We start from the raw sequence: 26578 nt of genomic DNA on the forward strand, positions 1-26578 counted from the left end.
ACACACACACACACACACACATGTATTTATATATACATACATATGTGTATATATAGATACATATACACACACACACACATATACTTACATACATATATATTCATACATACATACATACATACATATAAAGATGTGAGATATATATTATTTTTTGATATAATGTTACCCATTCAATTGTATAAATAAAAAAAATGAATATCAAATTGCTAATAAATAAAAAATTTAGAGATGAATACATGTTAGCAAGTCAATTTAAGTTTCTAAATTTTGTTTATATTTTAATGCTAATCATATAAAAATATCAATATTTCCTAATTGACCTTTTAATATAAAACATTTTTTACAATTACCACTTTCAAATTTCTATTTATAATATTTTAAGTCAGCAATAAAAAATTCTACAATTTAAATGCTTGCAATAAATAATTGTATTTCTTTAATAAAGGTTTTAAGATATAACGAATGGTTTTTCAATGATAGAGGATGCTCTTTTAATTCTTTACAATTTGATATTTTGAAAAGAACAAGAAATATAATCATTGAAATATATATATAATAACAAAATAAAGTAGTTTCATAACTATCAAACTACATTAAAGGTAAATACTAACAAGAAATAAGATAGTGCTCTAATTTCATGGAAATTGAAATTTACAAGCACATATGAGATGATACTTATTTTGCTATTGCTATTTCCATACATGATAAAGCCTTCTAAAAGACTAATACATGGAATAAACTTATTCTCTCTTTCTATTTTAGAGAGATATAGGTTCAATAAGAATTTTCATGATGTCATCTTTAGTGCCTTGATGCGATATTGTGAAACCGTCTATGTCCCTCCAAATGAAAGCTACCGATCTATACATAGAATCAAAATATAATCTTTTACAACAAGTTGGAATATCTTGCTCATTAAATAAATGTTCCTTGTTCAATTCTTCTATGTTTAACTCGATAAGCATCTTCACATGATCTAACGCTTGCTCCCTCGTTGTTCCAGGATTGTCTCTTACATAACATTCTATCCAAGATGCGATCTCCCCATGTTCTTGCTCATGCTTTAATGATAAGAAGAAAAACAAAAAAAGTTGTGTTAGTATATTTCATTAAACATATGATTCATTACTATAACAAGTTAAAACTCGTAACCATGAAAGACAATAGATAAATACCTGAAAATCTTTAGAGTCATCAATTAATCGACAGCCCCATGCTACCTTACTTTCAAACTCATTAACTTTATTCAAAATGTCATTTGGGAGATTTGTGTTGATTAAAATCATGGGAAATAATGTGACAACAGGTACGGTAGAAGATATTAATGAGTTCTTTAAGTATTCAGACAAAGTTGGATGATAGTTATTAGCTATCCATTCAGCATCTTGGAATTCTGCCCAAATTAATGTCTTCCACTGCAACACAAAATATGAAATGCAACTTAGAATAACATGACAATAAGTGCATCTTAAATAAATAAAGATTTTGTTTTTAAAAATATAAAAAATCACCTTCAAAGAAAATGAAAACACAAAACTTACATAATCTTCCATCCATTTTTGTACATGTGGACCATGTATCTTTTCAGCCTCAATGGCTATTTCCGTATATGTTTTGTGGGCGAATTGGAGACTAATTTGCATATAATTTGGAAGTTTGTCAACCATAGACATATCCCAACTGCATATTGAGATTAAAATAAATATCATTGTGTTCTAATTCAAATTATATAAAGAGACAATACTTTATATATCACATTGACATGAATTTTTCAAATTTTATAATAACTTACTGAATCAAAGCCTCCCTAAAAGGTATGAGCTCATCAATGGTTCCATAAGTATCAAAAATATCATCAATAACAGTGATGAGGGTGCCCAATTTAGCATAGCATAATCTCGTTGCTGCATACTCAGGCTCATACAATCCACAAGCATACCAAAAGTAATATTCCACATGTCGATGTCTAAAGAAACTAAGTTGTTTAACAATTGCCTCATCCCACCATCTGAACATTTGTATCACAAGAACATATCACTTAGACCACCATCTGAACATTAGTATCACAAGAACATATCACTTAGATTAAAGAATACATAAGCTTTAAAAATTTTATAAATTGAATATTTATTCATTACGTTAAGGTTAAATTCATGAATGACAGACTAGTTCTCTTTACTTGCCAATATTGTTAAATGTATTCCAGAGTTAATTCTTTTAGAAATATAATATGAATTTTTCAAGTGCAATTAAAGAATTAGATATAATTGCATTACTCAGCCAATTGTTTGAGTTCATCGTGATGGTGTGACTGCAAGATATTGAAATCCAATATTGCTAGTTCCAAAATCTTCTCAGTCCATTCATTTGGCACCCTGAAAGAATGTTATCAAGGGAAAAAATAGATTAGATAGTGAAAATCAAATCAGGTTGTTTCCTATTTCAAAGGATATGCTTTGGACTTACTTATAGATTTCCTCCAACAACATCCAAGCACCCATGTCTTGTCTCAATATTTTAATAGAGTTCCATGTCTCCCACCTTGGGACTCTGCATCTCCATGGGTATTTCATTATATATTCCACCTGTAAGAAAGAGTTTTCATATCAGCTGACTGTCAACAAACAATAAGAATTTAGAATAACAAGGATGGATTCTATGCTTGCCTCTTCTATAAGCTGGGATTTCTCATTTAACCCCTTCCATTTTCCAAGTGCTTCTTCTAGATATTTATAGCTGAATTCTTTAGCCTCTCTCATGATATACTCTCCTGGGAAAGCAATCTCAGCGGCCTGATATAAACTCAGCATGATTCTTATTTGGTTGTCAGATTGTTTTGTAGGGAAAACAAATTGACCATCTCCATCCTTGAAGTTATGAAATACATCTGTTGGATTTGTAACACAATGGCGTTAGAGTTAACATCTACATAAACAAGATGCCCACATTCTTAAGCTGCAGTAGGAAATAAACACATACCTGGAGACACAGAATATCCATTGAGGCGGAGAATTCGAAATCCCAAAGCAGTGGTATAGAGATCAATAATACCGTTTTCTCTTCTCCATGATATGCCATTTTCACTCCAATACCTGGTAGTGTCAGAGAATTAGTAACTTTTAAACATCACATATTAATGAAGAATTAAGCTTATAGAAATAAGTCAATTTTAATTTTTTAAACACTTTCAGTCTGAGTATCAAGTCCGACGACTTAAACATCACACACTAAAGCTTGGTCCCTAAACTTGGAGTGTTAAATAATCAAAGTTGACTTATTTTTCCAAGCTTAATTTCTTCCTTAATATAAATCATCAGATAAATAAACACAAATAATAGCAATGAAACCATAATAACGTGATTTAAAATGGTATACTCTCACCTGTATGTGTAATCCAAAATTGCTTTTATTTCTTTCTCAAAGTGTCGATCGATTCCAAGGCGTTGCACAACATCAACAATAGAGAACCTTTCAATTAGGTCATATGAAGAGGGTTTGATTTCTTCATCTCCAACAAGAAGACTATTTATAAACACATCCATCTTTATCTCGTTAACCAAGGTTTCTAATCTCTCCATGTACGAAGTTGCCTGTTAAAATACAACAGTAAAGAATTGAGCTTTCCTACCATGATAGATGATATAAACAAAAATGAGCATTACAAAAACAAATGGGTATTATGGATTTGATAGTATAAACAAATGGGCATTACAAAAACATATGGGTATTAAGGATTTGATACAATAAAAAATGGATATTTTGGAATTGATAGAATAAACAAGTAGGTATTATGGATTTGATAGAATAAACAAATGGGTATTATGGCTTTGATAGTATAAACAAATAGTTACTATAAAAACATATGGATATTATGGATTTGATACTATAAACAAATGAACATTATAAAAACAAATAGATATTTTAGAATTGATAGAATAAACAAGTGAGTATTATAGATCTGATAGTATAAACAAATGGACTCTATTGATTAATAATATAACTTACTCCATATGGTGATGAAAGAGACAGTAAAAAATCCCGGTCCCAGACATTGGCATGGTATTCTCCCATTCTTCTAATCACACCCTTTTCATCTGTTTTCTCTTCTCCATTGAAGTAAATATCATCAAATTGTGTATTAGCTTTTTGAGCCATTAGAGCTACAGATAAAAGACTAAACACTTCAACAAGAAGATGACTATCAAACAATAATTTGAGAGTGTTGATGCAGATTATCATGGAAGGGCTGAAATAGGAGAGGTGGCCGTGGGAAAATGAAAATGCAAGTCACGGCTCGTGCGTTTGTGAGTAGAAATTTGAACGTAATTGAAGTCTTTTTGACCAATGAAACGTCTTTCACGTGCTGTTTGGATGCGACTTCTTTGAATTGTTTGGCATATAGGACACAAACCAGAAAGTGATCAAAAGCGCCGAGAAGGACTTGAAGAATCATTCGTTGTCTGGTAGGTTTAAGTGGTCCAAATTATGAGAGAAACTTATAGTCAAGGATGGATGATTGATTTTTAGTTTGTTGGTGTATGTATTAAAGGTCCTGAGTTTTTATATTGAAAAACATGGATGAGATTGATTGGAGGAATAGATATCTTTTTGTCTTTAGCTCTTAATCTAATTAGTGTAGGACTAATATTCTATATTAGAATCATGAATCTTTTATATTGAAAGAATTGACCAAATTGATTGAAGGAATATATATCTTTTCTTTTTCTTTTTTATTGAAACAAAGCAAATTTACAAAGAATAACAAATACACGAGGTAGCTGGAAGAGAGATTCAACATATAAAACAAATCACTACAAGATAATTAACAGTTGGCATTACATTGAAAGGACATGACGAAACACTTTGCAAAGGTCCATATGACAGTTGCTTTGAAGCTGATTCACTTGGTCTTTAAGTTGTTGTAGCTGGGCCATGGCCAACGGAAGCAATAGACATCTTTTTGTCTTTAGCTCTTAATCTAATTAGTGTAGGACTTGTATTCTATATTAGAATCATGAGTCTTTTATATTGAAAAATTGACTAGATCGATTGAAGGAATAGATATCTTTTTGTCTTTAGCTCTTAATCTAATTAGTGTAGGACTTGTATTCTATATTAGAATCATGAGTATTTTATATTAAAAAAATTGACCAGATTGATTGAAGGAGTATATATCTTTTTGTCTTTAGCTCTTAATCTAATTATTGTATGACTAGTATTCTATACTAGAATTAGTGCATGACTAGTATTATTTATTAGAATTAGGGTATGACTAGTATTCTATATTTGATAGCTGATGTCAATAAATTCATATATAATTTTTTATAAAAATAAATGAACAATTGCATCTTCGTATGCAGTAGGTAGGCCCAAGAAGTATGGAAGGTCACTTAAGAAAAAATAGTGTATTTATGACAAATTTATGCAATACAGTGGGTTATTTGAAATGACATTTAGCAAGTAATATTTATACAAGAAATGTCTCAGTGGAAACAATATTTGAAATTAATGATACTTATGAATAAGAAAAATATTCACATTGCATTATCAATATGCCCTTTTTCTATTTAGAAGAATAAAGAGACAAAGTGAAGAAAGAGATAGTGTAAAATCTCATAGAATAGTGTTTCATAAGTTTTAATTATTTTTATTTATATAGGCAAAGACCATAAGGCCCAAGATTGTATTTAAATTAATAAAACCATCTTAATCATAATGTTAGCGTAGATGATATACTCTATTATAGATCTAATTTGACACAATTCATGTGATAAAATAAGAGTCAGTGACAATGGTGAAACAGGTCCTTTCCATAACTTGTTTCACAATTTAGAAAGAAATTTTTTGTTTGCAATATATTAAGTAATAAAATTGAAACAACACAGAAAAAATTGTATTTAATTTATGAGATAAAAGTCATTGAACCTGGCAATTTAGGTACATTTAACATTGTCTACAAAAGTTACAAACAACCATACAAAGCATAGAAAGCATCATTTTGACACCTCTCATAAAACATAACTTTAACACCTTAAACAAACCTCCAACCTCCAATGTCTTTACCACAACTCATCTCTAAGTTTGTGTGATGGACAAAATGGATAATTGTCATTATATTGTTGAGAAAATAATATTACAATATTTTTTGAATTGGTTAAATGAGTAGATTTAAAGAAAAAGACAAAGGATAGATGTCTAAAAAGACGTATTAAACATACTTCAAAAGGAGAATTATAATTTGTAATCATCTTCTATATAATGAAATTATGACACAAGAGATTATTTTTGTTTAAGTTGTAGGATGGTTTTTACAAAATATACAAGTAATTTGGATGGTTTTTATCAATATTATGATGTGTAAAAATATCTTATAGAAAAAATATTAATAAATTATATGTCAATGGGCCCTTGGTTTGCTAGTGAAGTTGAATGGCTCAAACACCTTAAGGGATAAGGCCAAGATAGATATTCTATAATAATACAGACGAGTTATAATTATTTGTTTATTTAAAATTAACTTATAACTTCTACATCAATATTTGTTAGGATGTTGTTATTTTGAAATATTGTATAATTCATCATTAGGTAAAATAGATGTGAGCATCTCCTCTTTTTGGTGATGTATAAGAACATCTCCTCTTCTATATGATAGATTACATACAATATAAAAATGCATTCAAATTGATGTAATATAATTTTCATCTTAAAACGACACAATTCAAATTCAAACCTCTTAAACTGACATATTAAACACCATATTATAAAAAAATTATTTTAAAAATTATCATACATATATTATAATTTCAATTTATAATCATAAGATATAATCCATTGAATAAATGTTTCTATGCTAAGATAGACAATTGTTTATTATAGAGGATTCACTTGCAATTCCAGAAATGGTCATAAAATTATTTATTTTATAATAATTAAAAACCGTCTTTAAAATAATTCAAAACATATTATAACTTTTATAAATTTAAACTATAATAATAATTTCAATAATTTACACATGTTTATGTCTTAACGATCGTGAGTTTTTATATTGGAAAACATGGATGAGATTGATTGGAGGAATATATATCTTTTTGTCTTTAGCTTTTAATTTAATTAGTGTATGGCTAGTATTCTATATTAGCATCGTAAGTCTTTTCTATTGAAAAATTTGATGAGATTGATTGAAGGAATATATATCTTTTTGTCTTTAGCTCTTAATCTAATTAGAGTAGGACTTGTATTCTATATTAGAATCACGAGTCTTTTATATTGAAAAATTTGACGAGATTGATTGAAGGAATAGATATCTTTTTGTCTTTAGCTCTTAATCTAATTAGTGTAGGACTTGTATTCTATATTAGAATCATGAGTATTTTATATTAAAAAAATTGACCAGATTGATTGAAGGAGTATATATCTTTTTGTCTTTAGCTCTTAATCTAATTATTGTATGACTAGTATTTTATACTAGAATTAGTGCATGACTAGTATTGTTTATTAGAATTAGGGTATGACTAGTATTCTATATTTGATAGCTGATGTCAATAAATTCATATATAATTTTTTATAAAAATAAATGAACAATTGCATCTTCATATGCAGTAGGTAGGCCCAAGAAGTATGGAAGGTCACTTAAGAAAAAATAGTGTATTTATGACAAATTCCCGGTGCTACGCATCAACTCCGATTCGAGTCACACTAGGTTTACCACAAACCCTTTTAAGGGTGAGTGAGTAGCCGAGTTGGTGTGAAGGCGAGTCGTGAGGCATAGTGTTAGGCTAATGATCCCGGTGCTACGCATGAACTCCGGTTCGAGTCACACTAGGTTTACCAAAAACCCTTTTAAGGGTGAGTGAGTAGCCGAGTTGGTGTGAAGGCGAGTCGTGAGGTGTAGTGTTAGGCTAATGATCCTGGTGCTACGCATCAACTCCGGTTTGAGTCACACTAGGTTTAACACAAACCCTTTTCAGGGTGAGTGAGTAGCCGAGTTGGTGTGAAGGCAAGTCGTGAGGCGTAGTATTAGGCTAATGATCCTGGTGCTACGCATCAACTCCGGTTCGAGTCACACTAGGTTTACCACGAACCCTTTTCAGGGTGAGTGAGTAGCCGAGTTGGTGTGAAGGCGAGTCGTGAGGTGTAGTGTTAGGCTAATGATCCTGGTGCTACGCATCAACTCCGGTTCGAGTCACACTAGGTTTAACACAAACCCTTTTAAGGGTGAGTGAGTAGCCGAGTTGGTGTGAAGGCGAGTCGTGAGGCGTAGTGTTAAGCTAATGATCCCGGTGCTACGCATCAACTCCGGTTCGAGTCACACTAGGTTTACCACAAACCCTTTTAAGGGTGAGTGAGTAGCCGAGTTGGTTTAAAGGCGATTCGTGAGGCGTAGTGTTAGGCTAATGATCCCAGTGCTATGCATCAACTCCAGTTCGAGTCACACTAGGTTTACCACAAACCCTTTTAAGGGTGAGTGAGTAGCCGAGTTGGTGTGAAGGCGAGTCGTGAGGCGTAGTGTTAGGCTAATGATCCCGGTGCTACGCATCAACTCCGGTTTGAGTCACACTAGGTTTACCACAAACCCTTTTAAGGGTGAGTGAGTAGCCGAGTTGGTGTGAAGGCGAGTCGTGAGGCGTAGTGTTAGGCTAATGATCCCGGTGCTACGCATCAACTCCGATTCGAGTCACACTAGGTTTACCACAAACCCTTTTAAGGGTGAGTGAGTAGCGGAGTTGGTGTGAAGGCGATTCGTGAGGCGTAGTGTTAGGCTAATGATCCCGATGCTACGTATCAACTCCGGTTTGAGTCACACTAGGTTTACCACAAACCCTTTGCCAATAGTGGTATGTTGTGATGGTTAAGTTGTTGCGTTGTTATCCTTGCCATCTAGGTTCAAATCTCATGGGGTTTAGGTCCCCTGTTTGTGGCCTCACTGGTTCATAGCTCTAGGTCAAAGCGTTGGTGGTAACGGTGGGCATGTCGCGCCAGCGCTACCGGTCACGTTAAAAAGTTTACCAGGCGCATTTTAAAAAAAAGAAGAAGAAGAAGAAATGACATTTAGCAAGTAATATTTATACAAGAAATGTCTCAGTTGAAAAAATATTTGAAATTAATGATACTTATGAATAAGAAAAATAATCACATTGCATTATCAATATGCCCTTTTTCTATTTAGAAGAATAAAGAGACAAAGTGAAGAATGAGATTGTGTAAAATCTCATAGAATAGTGTTTCATAAGTTTTTATTATTTTTATTTAGATAGGCAAAGACCATGAGGCCCAAGATTGTATTTAAATTAGTAAAACCATCTTAATCATAATGTTAGTGTAGATGATATACACTATTATAGATCTAATTTGACACAATTCATGTGATAAAATAAGAGTTAGTGACAATGGTGAAACAGGTCCTTTCCATAACTTGTTTCACAATTTAGAAAGAAATTTTTTGTTTGCAATATATTAGGTAATAAAATTGAAACAACATAGAAAAAATTGTATTTAATTTATGAGATAAAAGTCATTGAACTTGGCAATTTAGGTACATTTAACGTTGTCTACAAAAGTTACAAACAACCATACAAAGCATAGAAAGCATCATTTTGACACCTCTCATAAAACATAACTTTAACACCTTAAACAAACCTCCAACCTCCATTGTCTTTACCACAACTCATCTCTAAGTTTGTGTGATGGAAAAAATGGATAATTATCATTATATTGTTGAGAAAATAATATTACAATAGTTTTTGAATTGGTTATATGAGTAGATTTAAAGAAACATTCAAAGGGTAGATGTCTAAAAAGACATATTAAACATACTTCAAAAGGAGAATTATAATTTGTAATCATCTTCTATATAATGAAATTATGACACAAGAGATTATTTTTGTTTAAGTTGTAGGATGGTTTTTACAAAATATACAAGTAATTTGGATGGTTTTTATCAATATTATGATGTGTAAAAATATTGTATAGAAAAAATATTAATAAATTATATGTCAATGGGCCCTTGGTTTGCTAGTGAAGTTGAATGGCTCAAACACCTTAAGGGATAAGGCCAAGATAGATATTCTATATTAATACAGACGAGTTATAATTATTTGTTTATTTAAAATTAACTTATAACTTCTACATCAATATTTGTTAGGATGTTGTTATTTTGAAATATTGTATAATTTATCATTAGGTAAAATAGATGTGAGCATCTCCTCTTTTTGGTGATGTATAAGAACATCTCCTCTTCTATATGATACATTACATACAATATAAAAATGCATTCAAATTGATGTAATATAATTTTCATCTTAAAACGACACAATTCAAATTCAAACCTCTTAAACTGACATATTAAACACCATATTATGTAAAATATATTTTTAAAATTATCATACATATATTATAATTTCAATTTTATAATCATAAGATATAATCCATTGAATAAATGTTTCTATGATAAGATAGACAATTGTTTATTATAGAGGATTCACTTGCAATTCCAGAAATGGTCATAAATTTATTTATTTTATAATAATTAAAAACCATCTTTAAAATTATTCAAAACATATTATAAACTTTATAAATTTAAACTATAATAATAATTTCAATAATTTACACATGTTTATTTATTATATATGCATAGTGTATAGCATATTTATGAAAACTAATATAACTAAAAATAATAATACTTGACGAAATCAAAAAATCCTATAAATTTTAATATTCTTAAAACCTTTTGATATAAATGTCAACAATCTTCACCGCTTCTTTTCACACATTCTTTCTCGCGTCATGAAAGCAACAAAATATGCACATTCATACTTAGAAAAGTATGATATTATATATTTTTTAGACTGCACTAATTTATATTATAGATTATTTTTAAATTCTTAGAAAATATTTGAAGCCAGTCTGTCACATGTTTTCAGAGGAAAGCACCAAAATATATATTATATTAACCTGAAGATGTTATTATTAAGGCCATTAAAAATATTTATCATTAAAATATTGGATACCCTTTGAAAGAGATGTTGGAATAAATCAACGGCTGCAGACGTTTCAATCGTCTTAGCTCGTCTTTTCGGTGTGTGAGAACCGTAGATTTTACATTTTAGCTCATCTTTTTTCTAATATGAAATGCCTTAAAATAAAATTAATAATTAATAAAAATAAAAAATAATAATTTTATCTTGCTCATTAGTAGAAATAATTTTTAATTTTTAAAAGCAGATTTCTAATCTTGAATATTTCTCGACTTTGACGGGCATAAATTTTCAATTTTGCATTACTTTGATCTTCCCAAATTTGTAACTTTGACTGCCGCAGATTTCATATATTTCATGACTGCAATGGTCCTAAATTTCCAATATTACTAATTACTTTGTGACTTTGACTTCTCCGAATTTATTTTTTATTTTTTATTTTTTTATTGATATCTCTGAATTTATTTTGAAGGACAAAAGTTGTCTCACAATTTTTTCAGTTAATATGTTAAGGTGATGATGTCATAAAATGGATGCGGCTATCTTCCCACAGAAAATGTACCTTTGACCAATTTTTAAAAGATCTAAAACATCATGAATTTTTTTTGAAAATTTCAGCATTTGATCTTCATGATCTACATAGTTTGTAGTCGAAAACAATAAAAATTTTAGAAAAAAATCACCATGTTTTCATGAATCTAGAAAGAAAAAAAGTTTGACATTGTTCTCTCTGGTACTTTTTTGTGGGAGATTAGCCTGTACCTTATATAATTTGCATTAAATTTGTATTTATGGCTTTTCTTGAGTGTTCTAAACATGCTTCATTTCTCGAGTACTAAGCAGTCCCTTAAACCTAAGGACTTGTGTTAATGTGTCAAAAAACTTCCATCTCTAGTATTACAATTATAACTTAACGGCCACTTTGGTTGTTGGAATTAGAATGGAATTAGCATTTGGAATTCTTAAAATTTTTGAATCCGTTGTTTGGGTGCAAATAATCAAAATTGGAACTAGACAAAAAAAAGGATTTGGTATCCCCATTTACTGCTCAAAACCTAGATTTGGTATTCCATCTAAATCTCTGGAATTGAACTAATTCTCATTTTAATTCCAATTTGCCCAAAATGAGTATTAAACAATAATTGAAATGAAATGTTTTTGAGATCCACCTGGCCGCTCATTTGGTTTGCCTTATATTTTTTTGCTCACATTTTTGTCAAGATTTTTTGTCACCTCTGGTTAGGAAGAATAAAGCTCCTTCATTGCGGTAGCAAAACTAGTTGGGGAAGGCAAAGAAATGGTGAGGATGATGTGAGCCTCACTCTCATGATTGCGTACAATGATTATGTAATATTGGTTTGATTGTTTTATAACCATGTATCATTGCAATATATTCAACTTCAAAAGCTTAACTAAGTCACAAGGTTAATGAAGGGAGATTGTATTGGCCAAGTCACTAGAATATTGCTTGAGTGATTGTAAAGAAGAAATAAGAACATGGTGTTGCCTGACAAGTCAATTTTAACTAAGTTATATGTTTCTCAAGTAAATGTATTATTTATCAAGTGACAACTAGATGAACAAGTTTGAGAAATTAGAATCTGGGGCCAACGTTTTATGGAAATTTGGAAAATTTGAGGTCTAATGTGAGATTCAAAGTTTGTTGCAAGATCAATGATGGAGAAAGTTCAAGAAGGATCTATTGAAGGAAATTGACCAATGGAAGGATGTACACAAAGTTCTATGTGAGGTTATATTTTATATATGTCTAAATTCATTGTATGAATGAATTTTATTGTAAACCTAAGATCAACAATTCTGATTAAGAGGAAAAAAATGGAAGGATCTGGAAGCATTGAGAAATCTATTTAAGGAGGAGAACAAGACTATAAGTATTTGAGTTGATTTTGTAAGGTTGTTGATCTGATAATACTGAGTGATCAAGTTGAAAGAGATCTTATTGAAGGATGCGGTGAAGAGCAAATTTGTTGAAGGAGAAGAGATAAGTGTTGAGCCAAGTGACCCAAGAAGAGAAGATTAGAGAAAAAAGAAGAAGAATTTTTTTTTCAAAGACATAGTCAATCAAGTGAGTGAAAGACAGAGAAGGAGCAAGAATAAAGATCTGAACAAGAAAAGGTAGTTTCTATTCTTAATAGATCATTTTAAACTATCACTATTTAACCATTGTAGTAGAAAATCTTAGAAGTACCAAGCGGAACATACAAGTTTATTAACTCCTATATGGTAACATTGAGTAATGGTGTTTGTAAGTCCTTTAAATCAAGCCACCCTTTTTAGTCAAGGATAGGGAGTGATACAATATAGATGATCTTTTGGCTAAATCCTCTAACAAGCTTACTTTAACAAACTGTATGTAACCTTTAACAAGGTAGTCTCCTAATAGAGATCACTTCATAAGAATGAAATTTTTGGATTGTCAGTTCCAAGTGGCTTTCCCCTTAACAAGGTTTCTATGTTAAAATTTTTGGTGTTAATTGTGTGAATGTTATTTGTGTTTCAATTTTATGTATGTGTTTTAACAGTTTACTGTAACTCAATAATAACTAAGATATTACTAAGTAATAACTAAAATTTACTAATAGTCAGTAGTGTAAGGAACAATTTGATAACAGTTTGGAAAGAAGTGGATGTATGAGTTAAAATTATTAAGTTGAATGTGTCTGTCGAGTGATTGGATATATTGAAATTCTTGTCGTTGATGTTTATGATTCTTCGATGGTGTCAAATTGTTTGAAGGGACTCTAAAACAAGTGGACATAATTGATTCACCTCCCCCTTTCCCCACCTCTTAGTTTTCTAACAATTGGGCATCAAATCTAGGTATGTGTAGGATCATGGTCAACCAAACTATGGCCTTAAGTGGTAGTGAAAAACCAACAAATCAGGGTTATGTTAACTTGACACATAATTTTAAAGTAGTTATAGATCTAATTTGACACAATTCATGTGATAAAATAAGAGTTAGTGACAATGGTGAAACAGGTCCTTTGCATAACTTGTTTCACAATTTAGAAAGAAATTTTTTGTTTGCAATATATTAAGTAATAAAATTGAAACAACACAGAAAAATTGTATTTAATTTATGAGATAAAATTCATTGAACCTGGCAATTTAGGTACATTTAACATTATCTACAAAAGTTACAAACAACCATACAAAGCATAGAAAGCATCATTTTGACACCTCTCATAAAACATAACTTTAACACCTTAAACAAACCTCCAACCTCCAATGTCTTTACCACAACTCATCTCTAAGTTTGTGTGATGGACAAAATGGATAATTATCATTATATTGTTGAGAAAATAATATTACAATATTTTTTGAATTGGTTAAATGAGTAGATTTAAAGAAAAAGACAAAGGGTAGATGTCTAAAAAGACATATTAAACATACTTCAAAAGGAGAATTATAATTTGTAATCATCTTCTATATAATGAAATTATGACACAAGAGATTATTTTTGTTTAAGTTGTAGGATGGTTTTTACAAAATATACAAGTAATTTGGATGGTTTTTATCAATATTATGAAGTGTAAAAATATCTTATAGAAAAAATATTAATAAATTATATGTCAATGGGCCCTTGGTTTGCTAGTGAAGTTGAATGGCTCAAACACCTTAAGGGCTAAGGCCAAGATAGATATTCTATAATAATAAAGACGAGTTATAATTATTTGTTTATTTAAAATTAACTTATGACTTCTACATCAATATTTGTTAGGATGTTGTTATTTTGAAATATTGTATAATTTATCATTAGGTAAAATAGATGTGAGTGTCTCCTCTTTTTGGTGATGTATAAGAACATCTCCTCTTCTATATGATACATTACATACAATATAAAAATGCATTCAAATTGATGTAGTATAATTTTCATCTTAAAACCTCACAATTCAAATTCAAACCTCTTAAACTGACATATTAAACACCATATTATAAAAACAATATTTTTAAAATTATCATACATATACTATAATTTCAATTTTATAATCATAAGATATAATCCATTGAATAAATATTTCTATGATAAGATAGACAATTGTTTATTATAGAGGATTCACTTGCAATTCCAGAATTGGTCATAAAATTATTCATTTTATAATAATTAAAAACCGTCTTTAAAATAATTCAAAACATATTATAACCTTTATAAATTTAAACTATAATAATAATTTCAATAATTTACACATGTTTATGTCTTAATGATCGTGAGTTTTTATCTTGGAAAACATGGATGAGATTGATTGGAGGAATATATATCTTTTTGTCTTTAGCTTTTAATTTAATTAGTGTATGGCTAGTATTCTATATTAGCATCGTGAGTCTTTTCTATTGAAAAATTTGATGAGATTGATTGAAGGAATATATATCTTTTTGTCTTTAGCTCTTAATCTAATTAGTGTAGGACTTGTATTCTATATTAGAATAATGAGTCTTTTATATTAAAAAATTTGACGATTTTGATTGAAGGAATAGATATCTTTTTGTCTTTAGCTCTTAATCTAATTAGTGTAGGACTTGTATTCTATATTAGAATCATATGTATTTTATATTAAAAAAATTGACCAGATTGATTGAAGGAGTATATATCTTTTTGTCTAGAGCTCTTAATCTAATTATTGTATGTTTAGTATCCTATACTAGAATTAGTGCATGACTAGTATTATTTATTAGAGTTAGGGTATGACATATATTCTATATTTGATAGCTGATGTCAATAAATTCATATATAATTTTTTATAAAAATAAATGAACAATTGCATCTTCATATGCAGTAGGTAGGCCCAAGAAGTATGGAAGGTCACTTAAGAAAAAATAGTGTATTTATGACAAATTTATGCAATACATTGGGTTATTTGAAATGACATTTAGCAAGTAATATTTATACAAGAAATGTCTCAGTGGAAACAATATTTGAAATTAATGATACTTATGAATAAGAAAAATAATCACATTGCATTATCAATATGATCTTTTTTCTATTTAGAAGAATAAAGAAACAAAGTGAAGAAAGAGATAGTGTAGAATCTCATAGAATAGTGTTTCATAAGTTTTTATTATTTTTATTTATATAGGCAAAGACCATGAGGCCCAAGATTGTATTTAAATTAATAAAACCATCTTAATCATAATGTTAGTGTAGATGATATACTCTATTATAGATCTAATTTGACACAATTCATGTGATAAAATAAGAGTTAGTGACAATGGTGAAACAGGTCCTTTGCATAACTTGTTTCACAATTTAGAAAGAAATTTTTTGTTTGCAATATATTAAGTAATAAAATTGAAACAACACAGAAAAATTGTATTTAATTTATGAGATAAAATTCATTGAACCTGGCAATTTAGGTACATTTAACATTGTCTACAAAAGTTACAAACAACCATACAAAGCATAGAAAGCATCATTTTGACACCTCTCATAAAACATAACTTTAACACCTTAAACAAACCTCCAACCTCCAATGTCTTTACCACAACTCATCTCTAAGTTTGTGTGATGGAAAAAATGGATAATTATCATTATATTGTTGAGAAAATAATATTACAATATTTTTTGAATTGGTTAAATGAGTAGATTTAAAGAAAAATACAAAGGGTAGATGTCTAAAAAGACATATTAAACATACTTCAAAAGGAGAATTATAATTTGTAATCATCTTCTATATAATGAAATTATGACACAAGAGATTATTTTTGTTTAAGTTGTAGGATGGTTTTTACAAAATATACAAGTAATTTGGATGGTTTTTATCAATATTATGATGTGTAAAATTATCTTGTAGAAAAAATATTAATAAATTATATGTCAATGGGCCCTTGGTTTGCTTGTGAAGTTGAATGGCTCAAACACCTTAAGGGATAAGGCCAAGATAGATATTGTAGACACCTAAAAACCTTTAGAAAATAAAGTATTTTTATTTTCTGAAAAATTTCTGATGACATCATCATTTATTAATTAATTAATTATTTAATTAATTAATTTATTTTTATGCCATTAAATCTCTTTATCTTAATTAAAAATATTTAATTAAGGAATCCCTCCCAAAAATGTTTAAATCTTATTTAAACATTATTTCCTTATTTATTAATTATTTAATTAATAAATTGACCAAAAAACCCAAAATAAATAAAAAATTTGTTTTTTGCCCAAAACTTGGCAAATTTCCTTAAGACCACTAACCTCTTCCAAAATCTTCTAACCCTTCTTTAATTTTGATTAAAGGCTAATCCCATCATTTCCTACCCCTAATCCCAACTCAAAATATTTAATTAAGATTAAATATTAATCCTCATGTTTATTAAAAAAGTTTTAATAAATATCTCCTCAACCCAAACCCTTGAAATAAATAAAACTTTATTTATTTCCTAAAAATCTAATTTATCCTCATCCTAAGAAGTTCTAGACCCTTCTAGAAAGTCTTCATCCTCATCCTAGGAAATTCTAGACTATTCTAGAAAGTCTTTATCCTCATCCAAAGTCTAGACTCTTCTAGAAGATGTCTTTAAACCTAATCCTAATCCCCTCCTAACCTTGTCACATTCCCTAAAAATGGGTTAAGACTTACTAACCCAAGCAAAAGTTAACAAATATCTCCTCCTTCACCCACCCTCATTAAATGCCATCCACTTGCCTATCCCTAAGCTAATCCTAAACCATCCTTATCCATCCTCTAATAATTTGCACAATCCTAAGCAAGCTTTAAACCTTCCTAATCGAGCCTAAGTCAAAATTCCTCTCATCTCCTTCAAAATATCCCAACCATAAAACTTTATGAAGCCCACTAGGCCATAAATGACTCTTCCAAGGCCTTTTATTGCTCTTATAAGCCATCATGAGGGTCTTTATGAAGATTTTATCCCTTGAGCCTCTTTTGTTGACTCATCCTTCCCCTTTCCTCCATCCTCTCACCCTGTGACATGTGTCACTCCCTGATTGGCTGTAAGGAAGCACAATCCATGTGCTCTACTCTCATGCAATCTAAGCCCTCCATGAGCTTTTTCGCATCCTTGCATCTTAGCCCTCAATCCCTCAAGCCCTTTGCCTATTTAAAGAATCCTCTCCCAAGCCATTTTAACACAATCCATGAAGTAAAGTCATAATGCCATTTTAAGAAGCCATTTTACATCAAAACAATACACTCACACCCAAATTCCAACTCCATTTGAAGCCTTTTTTGAAGCATAAGCTTGAGCATACATCCTACCTATTTAGACAAAGCCACTCAACAAGAGAGCTTCTCATTGAGAGAGTCCATTAATGGCTCATATTCTCAATTGAGAGTTCATCTTAGTCTATCTTGAAGTTTATGAATTTTGTTTGGTTTGTAGAAGCTTTATTTAAATTTGGTTTCTATTAGCATACTAATATTGCTCATATACATTTTAGCACGCTCGGTGGGACCCCACATGGGTCATCTTCAATAGCTTTTTTAATCAAGTTTTGTATGTCATTTTCTAATTTTGGCTAATTTTTCTTGTTTTTGTGATTGGTAGGATTGTATAAATTGGTTTTGTAGGTCCACATGAGCATGAAAAAGATGAAGGAACTCATAATCTATCTCATAGTGTTTGCAGATTTTTCAAACTTATAGGTGGACAAAGAACTTGGAATTCTTCTTCCTCTTCTTGTCTATATTCTTCTTATTCCATCTACTTCTTCTTCTTCTTCTTGTGGGAGATCTTGGCCATTTTTTTTTAAGGAAGAAAAATCATACACACTTCTTTTTAGTGCTTAAAATGAACCCCCAAATCATACTTAAATCCATTAAAAACTAAAAATTTGCAAAAAAATAAAAACATCTTTTAACAAGTGAAACTAAACCAATCCAATCATTTGCATCCTTGCAACATCAAGGTTTTAGATGCATTCATGCAAAGTTAGGAACACTTCATTTTTGGGAATTTAAAAAGAACTTCAAGTTTCCATTTCAAAAGGTTCAAAATCAACACTAAGTGCACACTAAAATCTAAATTAAACTAAAAGCATCAATCAAGGATAAAATGAGCCTCATTTGAAAATATTTTAAAGTTCTTTTAAAAATCTCATGAAAACTAAGAGTCCTAAATGGTTTCAAAAAATTGTCCTAAAAGCTTTGTTATTTGTTTCAAACAAATGTCTTGTTGCAAAATCTTGAATGTTTCTTAGGTTTTTCATGCATCAAAACAATCTAGGAATATCATTTTTGGGCTTAAAATATGCAAACTAGAACACAAAATCTTGAATGAAAACCAAAGTCCAAAGAGTCATTTTCACTTTTGAGTCCAAAACAATCTTGAATGATCTAAGGTTAAAACAGAGCACTTCAAAGTTCTTAAAACAACACACAAAATCTCAATCTTGAATGCTCAAAGGAAAAAACTTGAATGTTTAATCACTTGTCTTTGAATGCATGTTGCTAAAATCACTCTTGAGTGCCATGGATTAAAATCAAGTTTTTTTTTTTTATGAATACATGATTAAAACAAAAAATCCAATCTTGAATTCCATAGATCAAATAATCATCTTTTGGGGCATAAAAAGAATCCACTTTTTTGAAATCTTCTAAGTTATAAAAACAAATAAAAACACTTTGAGTGAGTTTGTCGTTGGAATCACCCTCTTTAATCACCCATCAATTTAACCATTGGTTGCAATCTCAGTGCCATCTATGGGGATGGGTCCACCTAAGAGGGATGGGTCCACTAAAATTGAACAAATATTGACGTGGGGGGCCTCCGGGCGTGCGCTTGACAAATTGAGTCTCACACATATTTGCTTTGGGCTTAAAACAAAATCATACCAACTCTTGAATGCTTTAAAGGAAATTAATCGATACTTGACGTGGAGGGCCTTCGGGTGCGCGAGTTTGCTTTTGTTGACCCTAACTCTTCTTCTTGTTTGCATTCTTCAATCGATTTACTTTTGTTGGTGCTTCAAGTTGGAATTGAACATTGTCTATTAAACATGAGTGCTTACAAAGTCTAGATTAGCACACATAAGAGTCAGTTGGTAAAAGAACAAGCATGTTTTTTTTTTAGCCCAAGGTCATCCAAGTCTTCTCTCCCCTTGTCATCTTTCGAGGCCATCTTGGGTGCATAAGATTAGGATCCAAAACCTTATTTCTTTTTAGGAGGCCTGCTTGGCGATTTCATCACCCCTTGGGATGACCTCAACTCCAGTGTTTCAGTGGAGTATAAAAATCGAGAGGTGAATCCAAAGACACCTCTCTTGGAATCAAGATTTTGTCACTTGGGCTAAGCCTCAAGGAACTTTATACCCTTGAGAAGTGAAAGACGAGAAGTGGGTTACCACTCCTCTCGGTTGTGTGAAATATTTTTGGTTTCATCCATGGATTTGGGCCTCACGTACCTTACGTATATCGAGGACTCCCTAGCAATAACAAATTTCATCCTTGTAGAAAGCTTCCTACGATGTTGGTGTGTTTGACATGCTTGCTCCAAAATTTTGTCTACTTGTTTGTTCATAGCTTTTGAATGAATGTTTGCCAACTTTGGTCAAAATCCCAAAAAAGAAAAAATCTCCCAGCTCAAGGCATACTTAGCGTAGTCACTACCTCATCAGAAAATCATCCAAGCTCCCCCGCTGCAACTGAATCTATCTAGTTCCTTGCTTTAGAACAATCCCAAATCCAAAGTCTCTCCAAATCATCACCCCTAGCCAGCTAGCAACCCAATCCAAAATCACACCCAAGCCTTTAGAGAGTTGTTGTCATTCTACTAGAATTTGCTATCTAATCAATCCGACCAATCCACCAGCCTCACCAAGGTTATCCCTTTGACAGAGCTTTGTCTAGGGTAATCTAGCTTTGTCACTTGTTATCCCTCATCACCTTGAGCTAAAAGTTGGGATCCACAAGTGGTCAATCTCGTGTCATGCCCATAAGATCATTAGTCTATCCTTAAGTTGACATAATCTCCACCAATCCTGCACATAGGAAAGAAAAACTCTCACTTTTTGACAGCATACCCTTTAAAGTCTTCCATCCATAGGAAAGCCAAAAATCTCCAGCCAATCCTCCTTAGGTCTATCATACAGCTTTGACTCTCTCTAGGAAATCTTTCATCAGCCAATCCAAAATCTGAGCTTAATCAAAATCCAACCATCAGCTTCCGTGTTCATCCATATGCAAGACCCCATCCCCATCAAACTCATCGTCAAAGAATGAAGTACCAATCCTATCATGATGTGTTCGATCGTATTGTCCTTGCTCCTGCCACCTCCTATTCTAATGATGATGAAAATCTTGTTGACTATGATGAGTATATTGAAAGCCTTAGAAACATTCCCCCAAGCATCCCACAAAATCCATGCATTCTTCCAAACTATCTAGTCATGCCATCTGATATCCCAGCTTCTCCTCCATCACCCAATCAACCAAGGTTCCAATCTTCCACCCCCATCACACTAGTTATTCCTGTCAATCCACCTCCACCTCCGATACATGAGTCTCCAAGGAATCTCCTAGAGGAAATACAAGAAAAGTTTCCTCTAATAGTCGATAAGCCATGTCATCTAATCCAACCATGTGAAGTAGTCAGTAATGAAGCTTCCCCATCTATAATATCACCCCCATCTCCCATAGCTATCATCCCCATACCATCCATCAAATTGCTTAAAATCCTTCCACTTCCCGCAAGCATCAAATTCCCACCACCCATCGAATCGCTCCAAATCCCATCCACATCTCCTTCTCCAAGCATTATGCAAATCCCATATAATGAACCTCATGCATCCACTCCCATCCATTCCTGTCAAGATCTTGTCCAAAAGCATGTTGAAATATCCTCTAACAGAACAGCAGATCCCGCCATCCCACTTATTCCCCTACATGATCCACTTTTACCATCCCCTCCATATCTAAATCCTACCATCTTACTTACTCCACCTCAAGATCCCTTTCTCTCAGCCCACCCAACTCAAGATCCTATCCTCCCATCTCCTCTACTTCATGATCATACATCTCCCCTAATCCATGATGATAGATCAATCGAAAAAGAACTAATTATCGTATCTGAAGCTCCAACTCCTTCATCTAGTAATGGACTCACATCTTGTGTTCCAAATAATGAACATCATATTGACAAAAGAAATGAAAATGTATTTCTAGATGTTGGTATCCCCGCTATTCCTGCATGGTCCCAAGTCTTTCCATCTCCACCCCAAAGTTCCCATCCATCTTATTCCACATCTATTTTGGGCCCTCATCCTACTCCTTATCTCCAACCCTCCATTTTGGGTCCATATATCCCTTATCTAAATCCCACACCCTTTCCATCTATTTTGGGTCCTTACATACCTAATATGAATCCTTTATCCCCTCCATCTATTTTGGGACCTACACCTTCCCCATTTTCATCTATTTTGGGCCCATATCCTTCCTTCCGTCCATCCATTTTGGGCAATTATATCCATCCATATCCTATGTTCCAATATATCCTTCCATCCCCTCAAATCCACTAGCTAGATCATCAAAGGCATTCACCCTTGAATCCCTTCCAACCTTTAAACCCTATCACTCCATCAATTATCCCTCCATCTCCTCCATGCTCTTGTTCCCATCCCATGGCTAATAGAAGCATATTGGATGCCAAAATGAAAAAGCATAAATCCAAAAATCCACAAAAATCCAAGTCTCAACATGTCCCTTCTAAAATACATGTTCAAAACAAGAAACATTTAATCCCAATACAAGAAAAAGTCAAGAGGCCACAAAAGCCCAAGCTAAAAAAGTCAAAAATCATGTGGATACCCAAGATGCTCATAAAAGAAATGCATCTCAAAGAAAAATCTCAATTGGCATCCATTCATGCTACTCAAAAAGCCTCATCCATCCATCCCCCCAATCCACTTTTAGTCTATATACTTCTTATCCTAAATTTCCCATCCTCCATCTTCCAACTCTACTTTTAGTCCTTATCTTTCTCTTCCTCCATTTTCTCCTCAACCTCGCTCAAAACTATCTTTCCCACTACTTTATCACCTCTCAAGGTGTGTTCCAATGATGATCATTCCATTTTCCTCATCCATTTACCCACAAGCCTTATGTCTTTGCATCCATTATCTATCAAACTCCCACCCACCATTCCACTTGTTCAATCCAACCCTTTTTCATCCATCTTACCAACATCTATGAGCCAAAAATAGCTGAAGAAAGCCAAAATCATTCCAGCTAAGTCGAAAGTCAAAAAGTCAAAAAATAATAAAGAAAAATAAAGCATCCACTGGTGAAAACTTGGCAATTCAAGCGCCTTGGACAAGTACCATGATAAAAACTTGGAAAACAAGCGTCATGCATAATCCTGCCATCCCCAGCTTAGCCTATCACCCTCATGCTTTTGGTCATCTATTGAGATCCAACTCCATCTTCCAATCTATCCACCTATCCTCCACCCTCCATCTTCCATCTCACACCATCCACTTATCTCCTGCAGCTTCAGCCAACCATCCTAGCTATCATCCATCTCCCTAGCCCCTTCAACTTTTTCCATCCTAGCTTCAATCCTATCACATCCATCATAAGACCTCCTTCTACATGTTATCTTTTGATTGGGGGCACTATATTCCTTGGAGATCTTGTCTTGTCCATCCTCCCTTGTCATTGGTATCTAGCTCTAGGCTATCCTCATGCAAACCCAATGTCATCTCTTTATATCCATCATAATCCTAGCTATCTACCATCCTATCCAGCCATCTCATCCTGCTCCTCTAGCTATCCTTGGTCACAAAATCTCTCATCATCATCGGATGCATCCTGCCAAATCCATATCTTTTGCTATCACCCCACCCTTAGCTTTTACATCTTGCACAACATCAAACCATCCCGCTATCCTATCATCCTGAGCTTTTGCCTGCTTGTAACTCTCTTGGTCAGCTTCAGCTTGTAAATATCTTGGTTCGTCAGCTTGTACATCCTCTTTAGCTTAGTAACATTGTATCTATCGAGCTTTTGTGTTAGTTCCTCCTTGATCAGCATCTTGCACACATCACACATCTTGGTTAGCTATTCCAATGCATCCTTTAGCTAGATCTCCTGTCACCAAAGTGTTATCCTTCTTGGTTCAGCTTGCCAGATCCATCACTCACCCAAATCCATTAGCTTAGGTGCTCTCCGATAGATCCTTGTAGGATATAGCTTTCCTCATGTCTGATTTGGGTTCGTTAGTACCTCATCCTATCCATCTCGTTGGCAAATGTTTCTCTTTTGGATTTTCACTTTATTTTGATTTGGAATCTTCCCTTTTGGGTCTTGAAGTATCTTTTCCAAGCAATCTTTTTGTTCCCTCCTCAAGGTTGCCACGATCTTCCATATCATGCTATGCTACGAATGGGGCACTCTGAGTGTATAGTATTGATCAAGTCTTTCGTTTGTTTCTTTTTGGCTTATGGGTTACCCAGTGTTGGTTCCACACTGTTTCCTCTAGGTTTCATGTGTGATGCTGGGGAAATCCTTGTGTATTTGTTTCGAGTCAGTCTGTCAGTCCTCTGGATGGTTGGTGACACAGCCTTGATGTTCTTGGTAACCTTGGCAATTAACCAACAATCCTATAGCAAATCTAGTGCTCAACTACATGGTGGTACTTCTCTTTGAAGTATCCCCCTGCTCAAAAAAGCTTCAATGGTTTCCCTTCATCTCCATTATCCCCCATCCATATCCACCATCTGTCTCTCCTACCCCAGCTTATGCATCAGTATCTCTTTGAATCACTCCTCACCTTTAGCTTTAGGGATCCACAATCCTAGTCTTAGGGATCCACCAATCCAAATCAATCCAGCAAGCCTCATCTTTCGAGATCCACAATCCTAGTCTTAGGGATCTTCGAAACCCATCTTTCACCAATCTGACTCTTTGAAATCTTGTTGCATCAACTTTTAATCCCCTCATCCATCTCCCTATCCTGGATTCCTTTTTATAGTGCTCCGCTCCTTCATCCTCCACCTTCCCTAAAGTCTTAAGCTTGCTTCCTCTTGTGCATCTGATTCTCCTTTATCATTCTCCCATAGTGAGAGTTTGAGCTAATTCAGCCCCTTCTCTTTGCCAATCTGAGTCTTCTTGCTCATCTTGGATTCTTGTATTTTTCAAGAAGCTGTCGAGCCTCACTTTCTCTCCCCGCCGCCTTCTTGAGGGGGCATCTTGCAGTCTATTCTCTCATCTTCTGCTCTAGCCTTGGGCATCTTATTTTCTTATCTTTGATGTCATGCCACTTGCGGCATCACATCAAAGAGGGGCAAAATGTAGACACCTAAAAACCTTTAGAAAATAAAGTATTTTTATTTTCTAAAAAATTCCTGATGACATCATCATTTATTAATTAATTAATTTATTTATTTTTATGCCATTAAATCCCTTTATCTTAATTAAAAATATTTAATTAAGGAATCCCTCCCAAAAATGTTTAAATCTTATTTAAACATTATTTCCTTATTTATTAATTATTTAATTAATAAATTGACCAAAAAACACAATAAATAAAAAAATTATTTTTTGCCCAAAACTTGGCCAATTTCCTTAAGACCACTAACCTCTTCCAAAATCTTCTAACCCTTCTTTAATTTTGATTAAAGGCTAATCCCATCATTTCCTACCCCTAATCCCAACTCAAAATATTTAATTAAGATTAAATATTAATCCCCATGTTTATTAAAAAAGTTTTAATAAATATCTCCTCAACCCAAACCCTTGAAATAAATAAAACATTATTTATTTCCTAAAAATCTAATTTATCCTCATCCTAAGAAGTTCTAGACCCTTCTAGAAAGTCTTCATCCTCATCCTAGGAAATTCTAGACTATTCTAGAAAGTCTTTATCCTCATCCAAAGTCTAGACTCTTCTAGAAGATGTCTTTAAACCTAATCCTAATCCCCTCCTAACCTTGTCACATTCCCTAAAAATGGGTTAAGACTTACTAACCCAAGTCAAAGTTAACAAATATCTCCTCCTTCACCCACCCTCATTAAATGCCATCCACTTGCCTATCCCTAAGCTAATCCTAAACCATCCTAATCCATCCTCTAATCATTTGCACAACCCTAAGCAAGCTTAAAACCTTCCTAATCAAGCCTAAGTCAAAATTCCTCTCATCTCCTTCAAAATATCCCAACCATAAAACTTTATGAAGCCCACTAGGCCATAAATGACTCTTCCAAGACCTTTTATTGCTCTTGCAAGCCATTGTGAGGGTCTTTATGAAGATTTTATCCCTTGAGCCTCTTTTGTTGACTCATCTTTCCCCTTTCCTCCATCGTCTCACCCTGTGACATGTGTCACTCCCTGATTGGCTGTAAGGAAGCACAATCCATGTTCTCTCCTCTCATGCAATCTGAGCCCTCCATGAGCTTTTTTCCATCCTTGCATCTTAGCCCTCAATCCCTCAAGCCCTTTGCCTATTTAAGGAATCCTCTCCCAAGCCATTTTAACACAATCCATGAAGTAAAGTCATAATTCCATTTTAAGAAGCCATTTTACATCAAAACCATACACTCACACCCAAATTCCAACTCCATTTGAAGCCCTTTTTGAAGCATAAGCTTGAGCATACATCCTATCTATTTAGACAAAGCCACTCAACAAGAGAG

At 32.7% G+C, this 26578-nt stretch overlaps 1 protein-coding gene across 1 annotated transcript; it reads right to left on the minus strand.

Annotated features, from left to right (window-relative positions):
- Positions 1-607: 607 nt before the first annotated feature.
- On the minus strand, positions 608-4267 carry LOC149559813 (sesquiterpene synthase Cad-like). The gene is made up of 10 exons (XM_089824308.1): positions 4006-4267; positions 3382-3590; positions 2980-3092; positions 2667-2887; positions 2467-2585; positions 2277-2375; positions 1793-2008; positions 1542-1680; positions 1176-1415; positions 608-1061 (listed from the first exon to the last, which is right to left on the minus strand). The coding sequence occupies exons 1-10, from the start codon at positions 4237-4239 to the stop codon at positions 759-761; spliced, it is 1893 nt and encodes a 630-aa protein (XP_089680434.1). The 5' UTR covers positions 4240-4267; the 3' UTR covers positions 608-758.
- Between the last annotated feature and the right edge of the window lie 22311 nt (positions 4268-26578).

The sequence above is a fragment of the Cupressus sempervirens genome, chromosome 4 (assembly GCF_028749045.1).
Source record: "Cupressus sempervirens isolate cs-2001-9-10 chromosome 4, ASM2874904v1, whole genome shotgun sequence".
Lineage (NCBI taxonomy): Eukaryota > Viridiplantae > Streptophyta > Pinopsida > Cupressales > Cupressaceae > Cupressus > Cupressus sempervirens.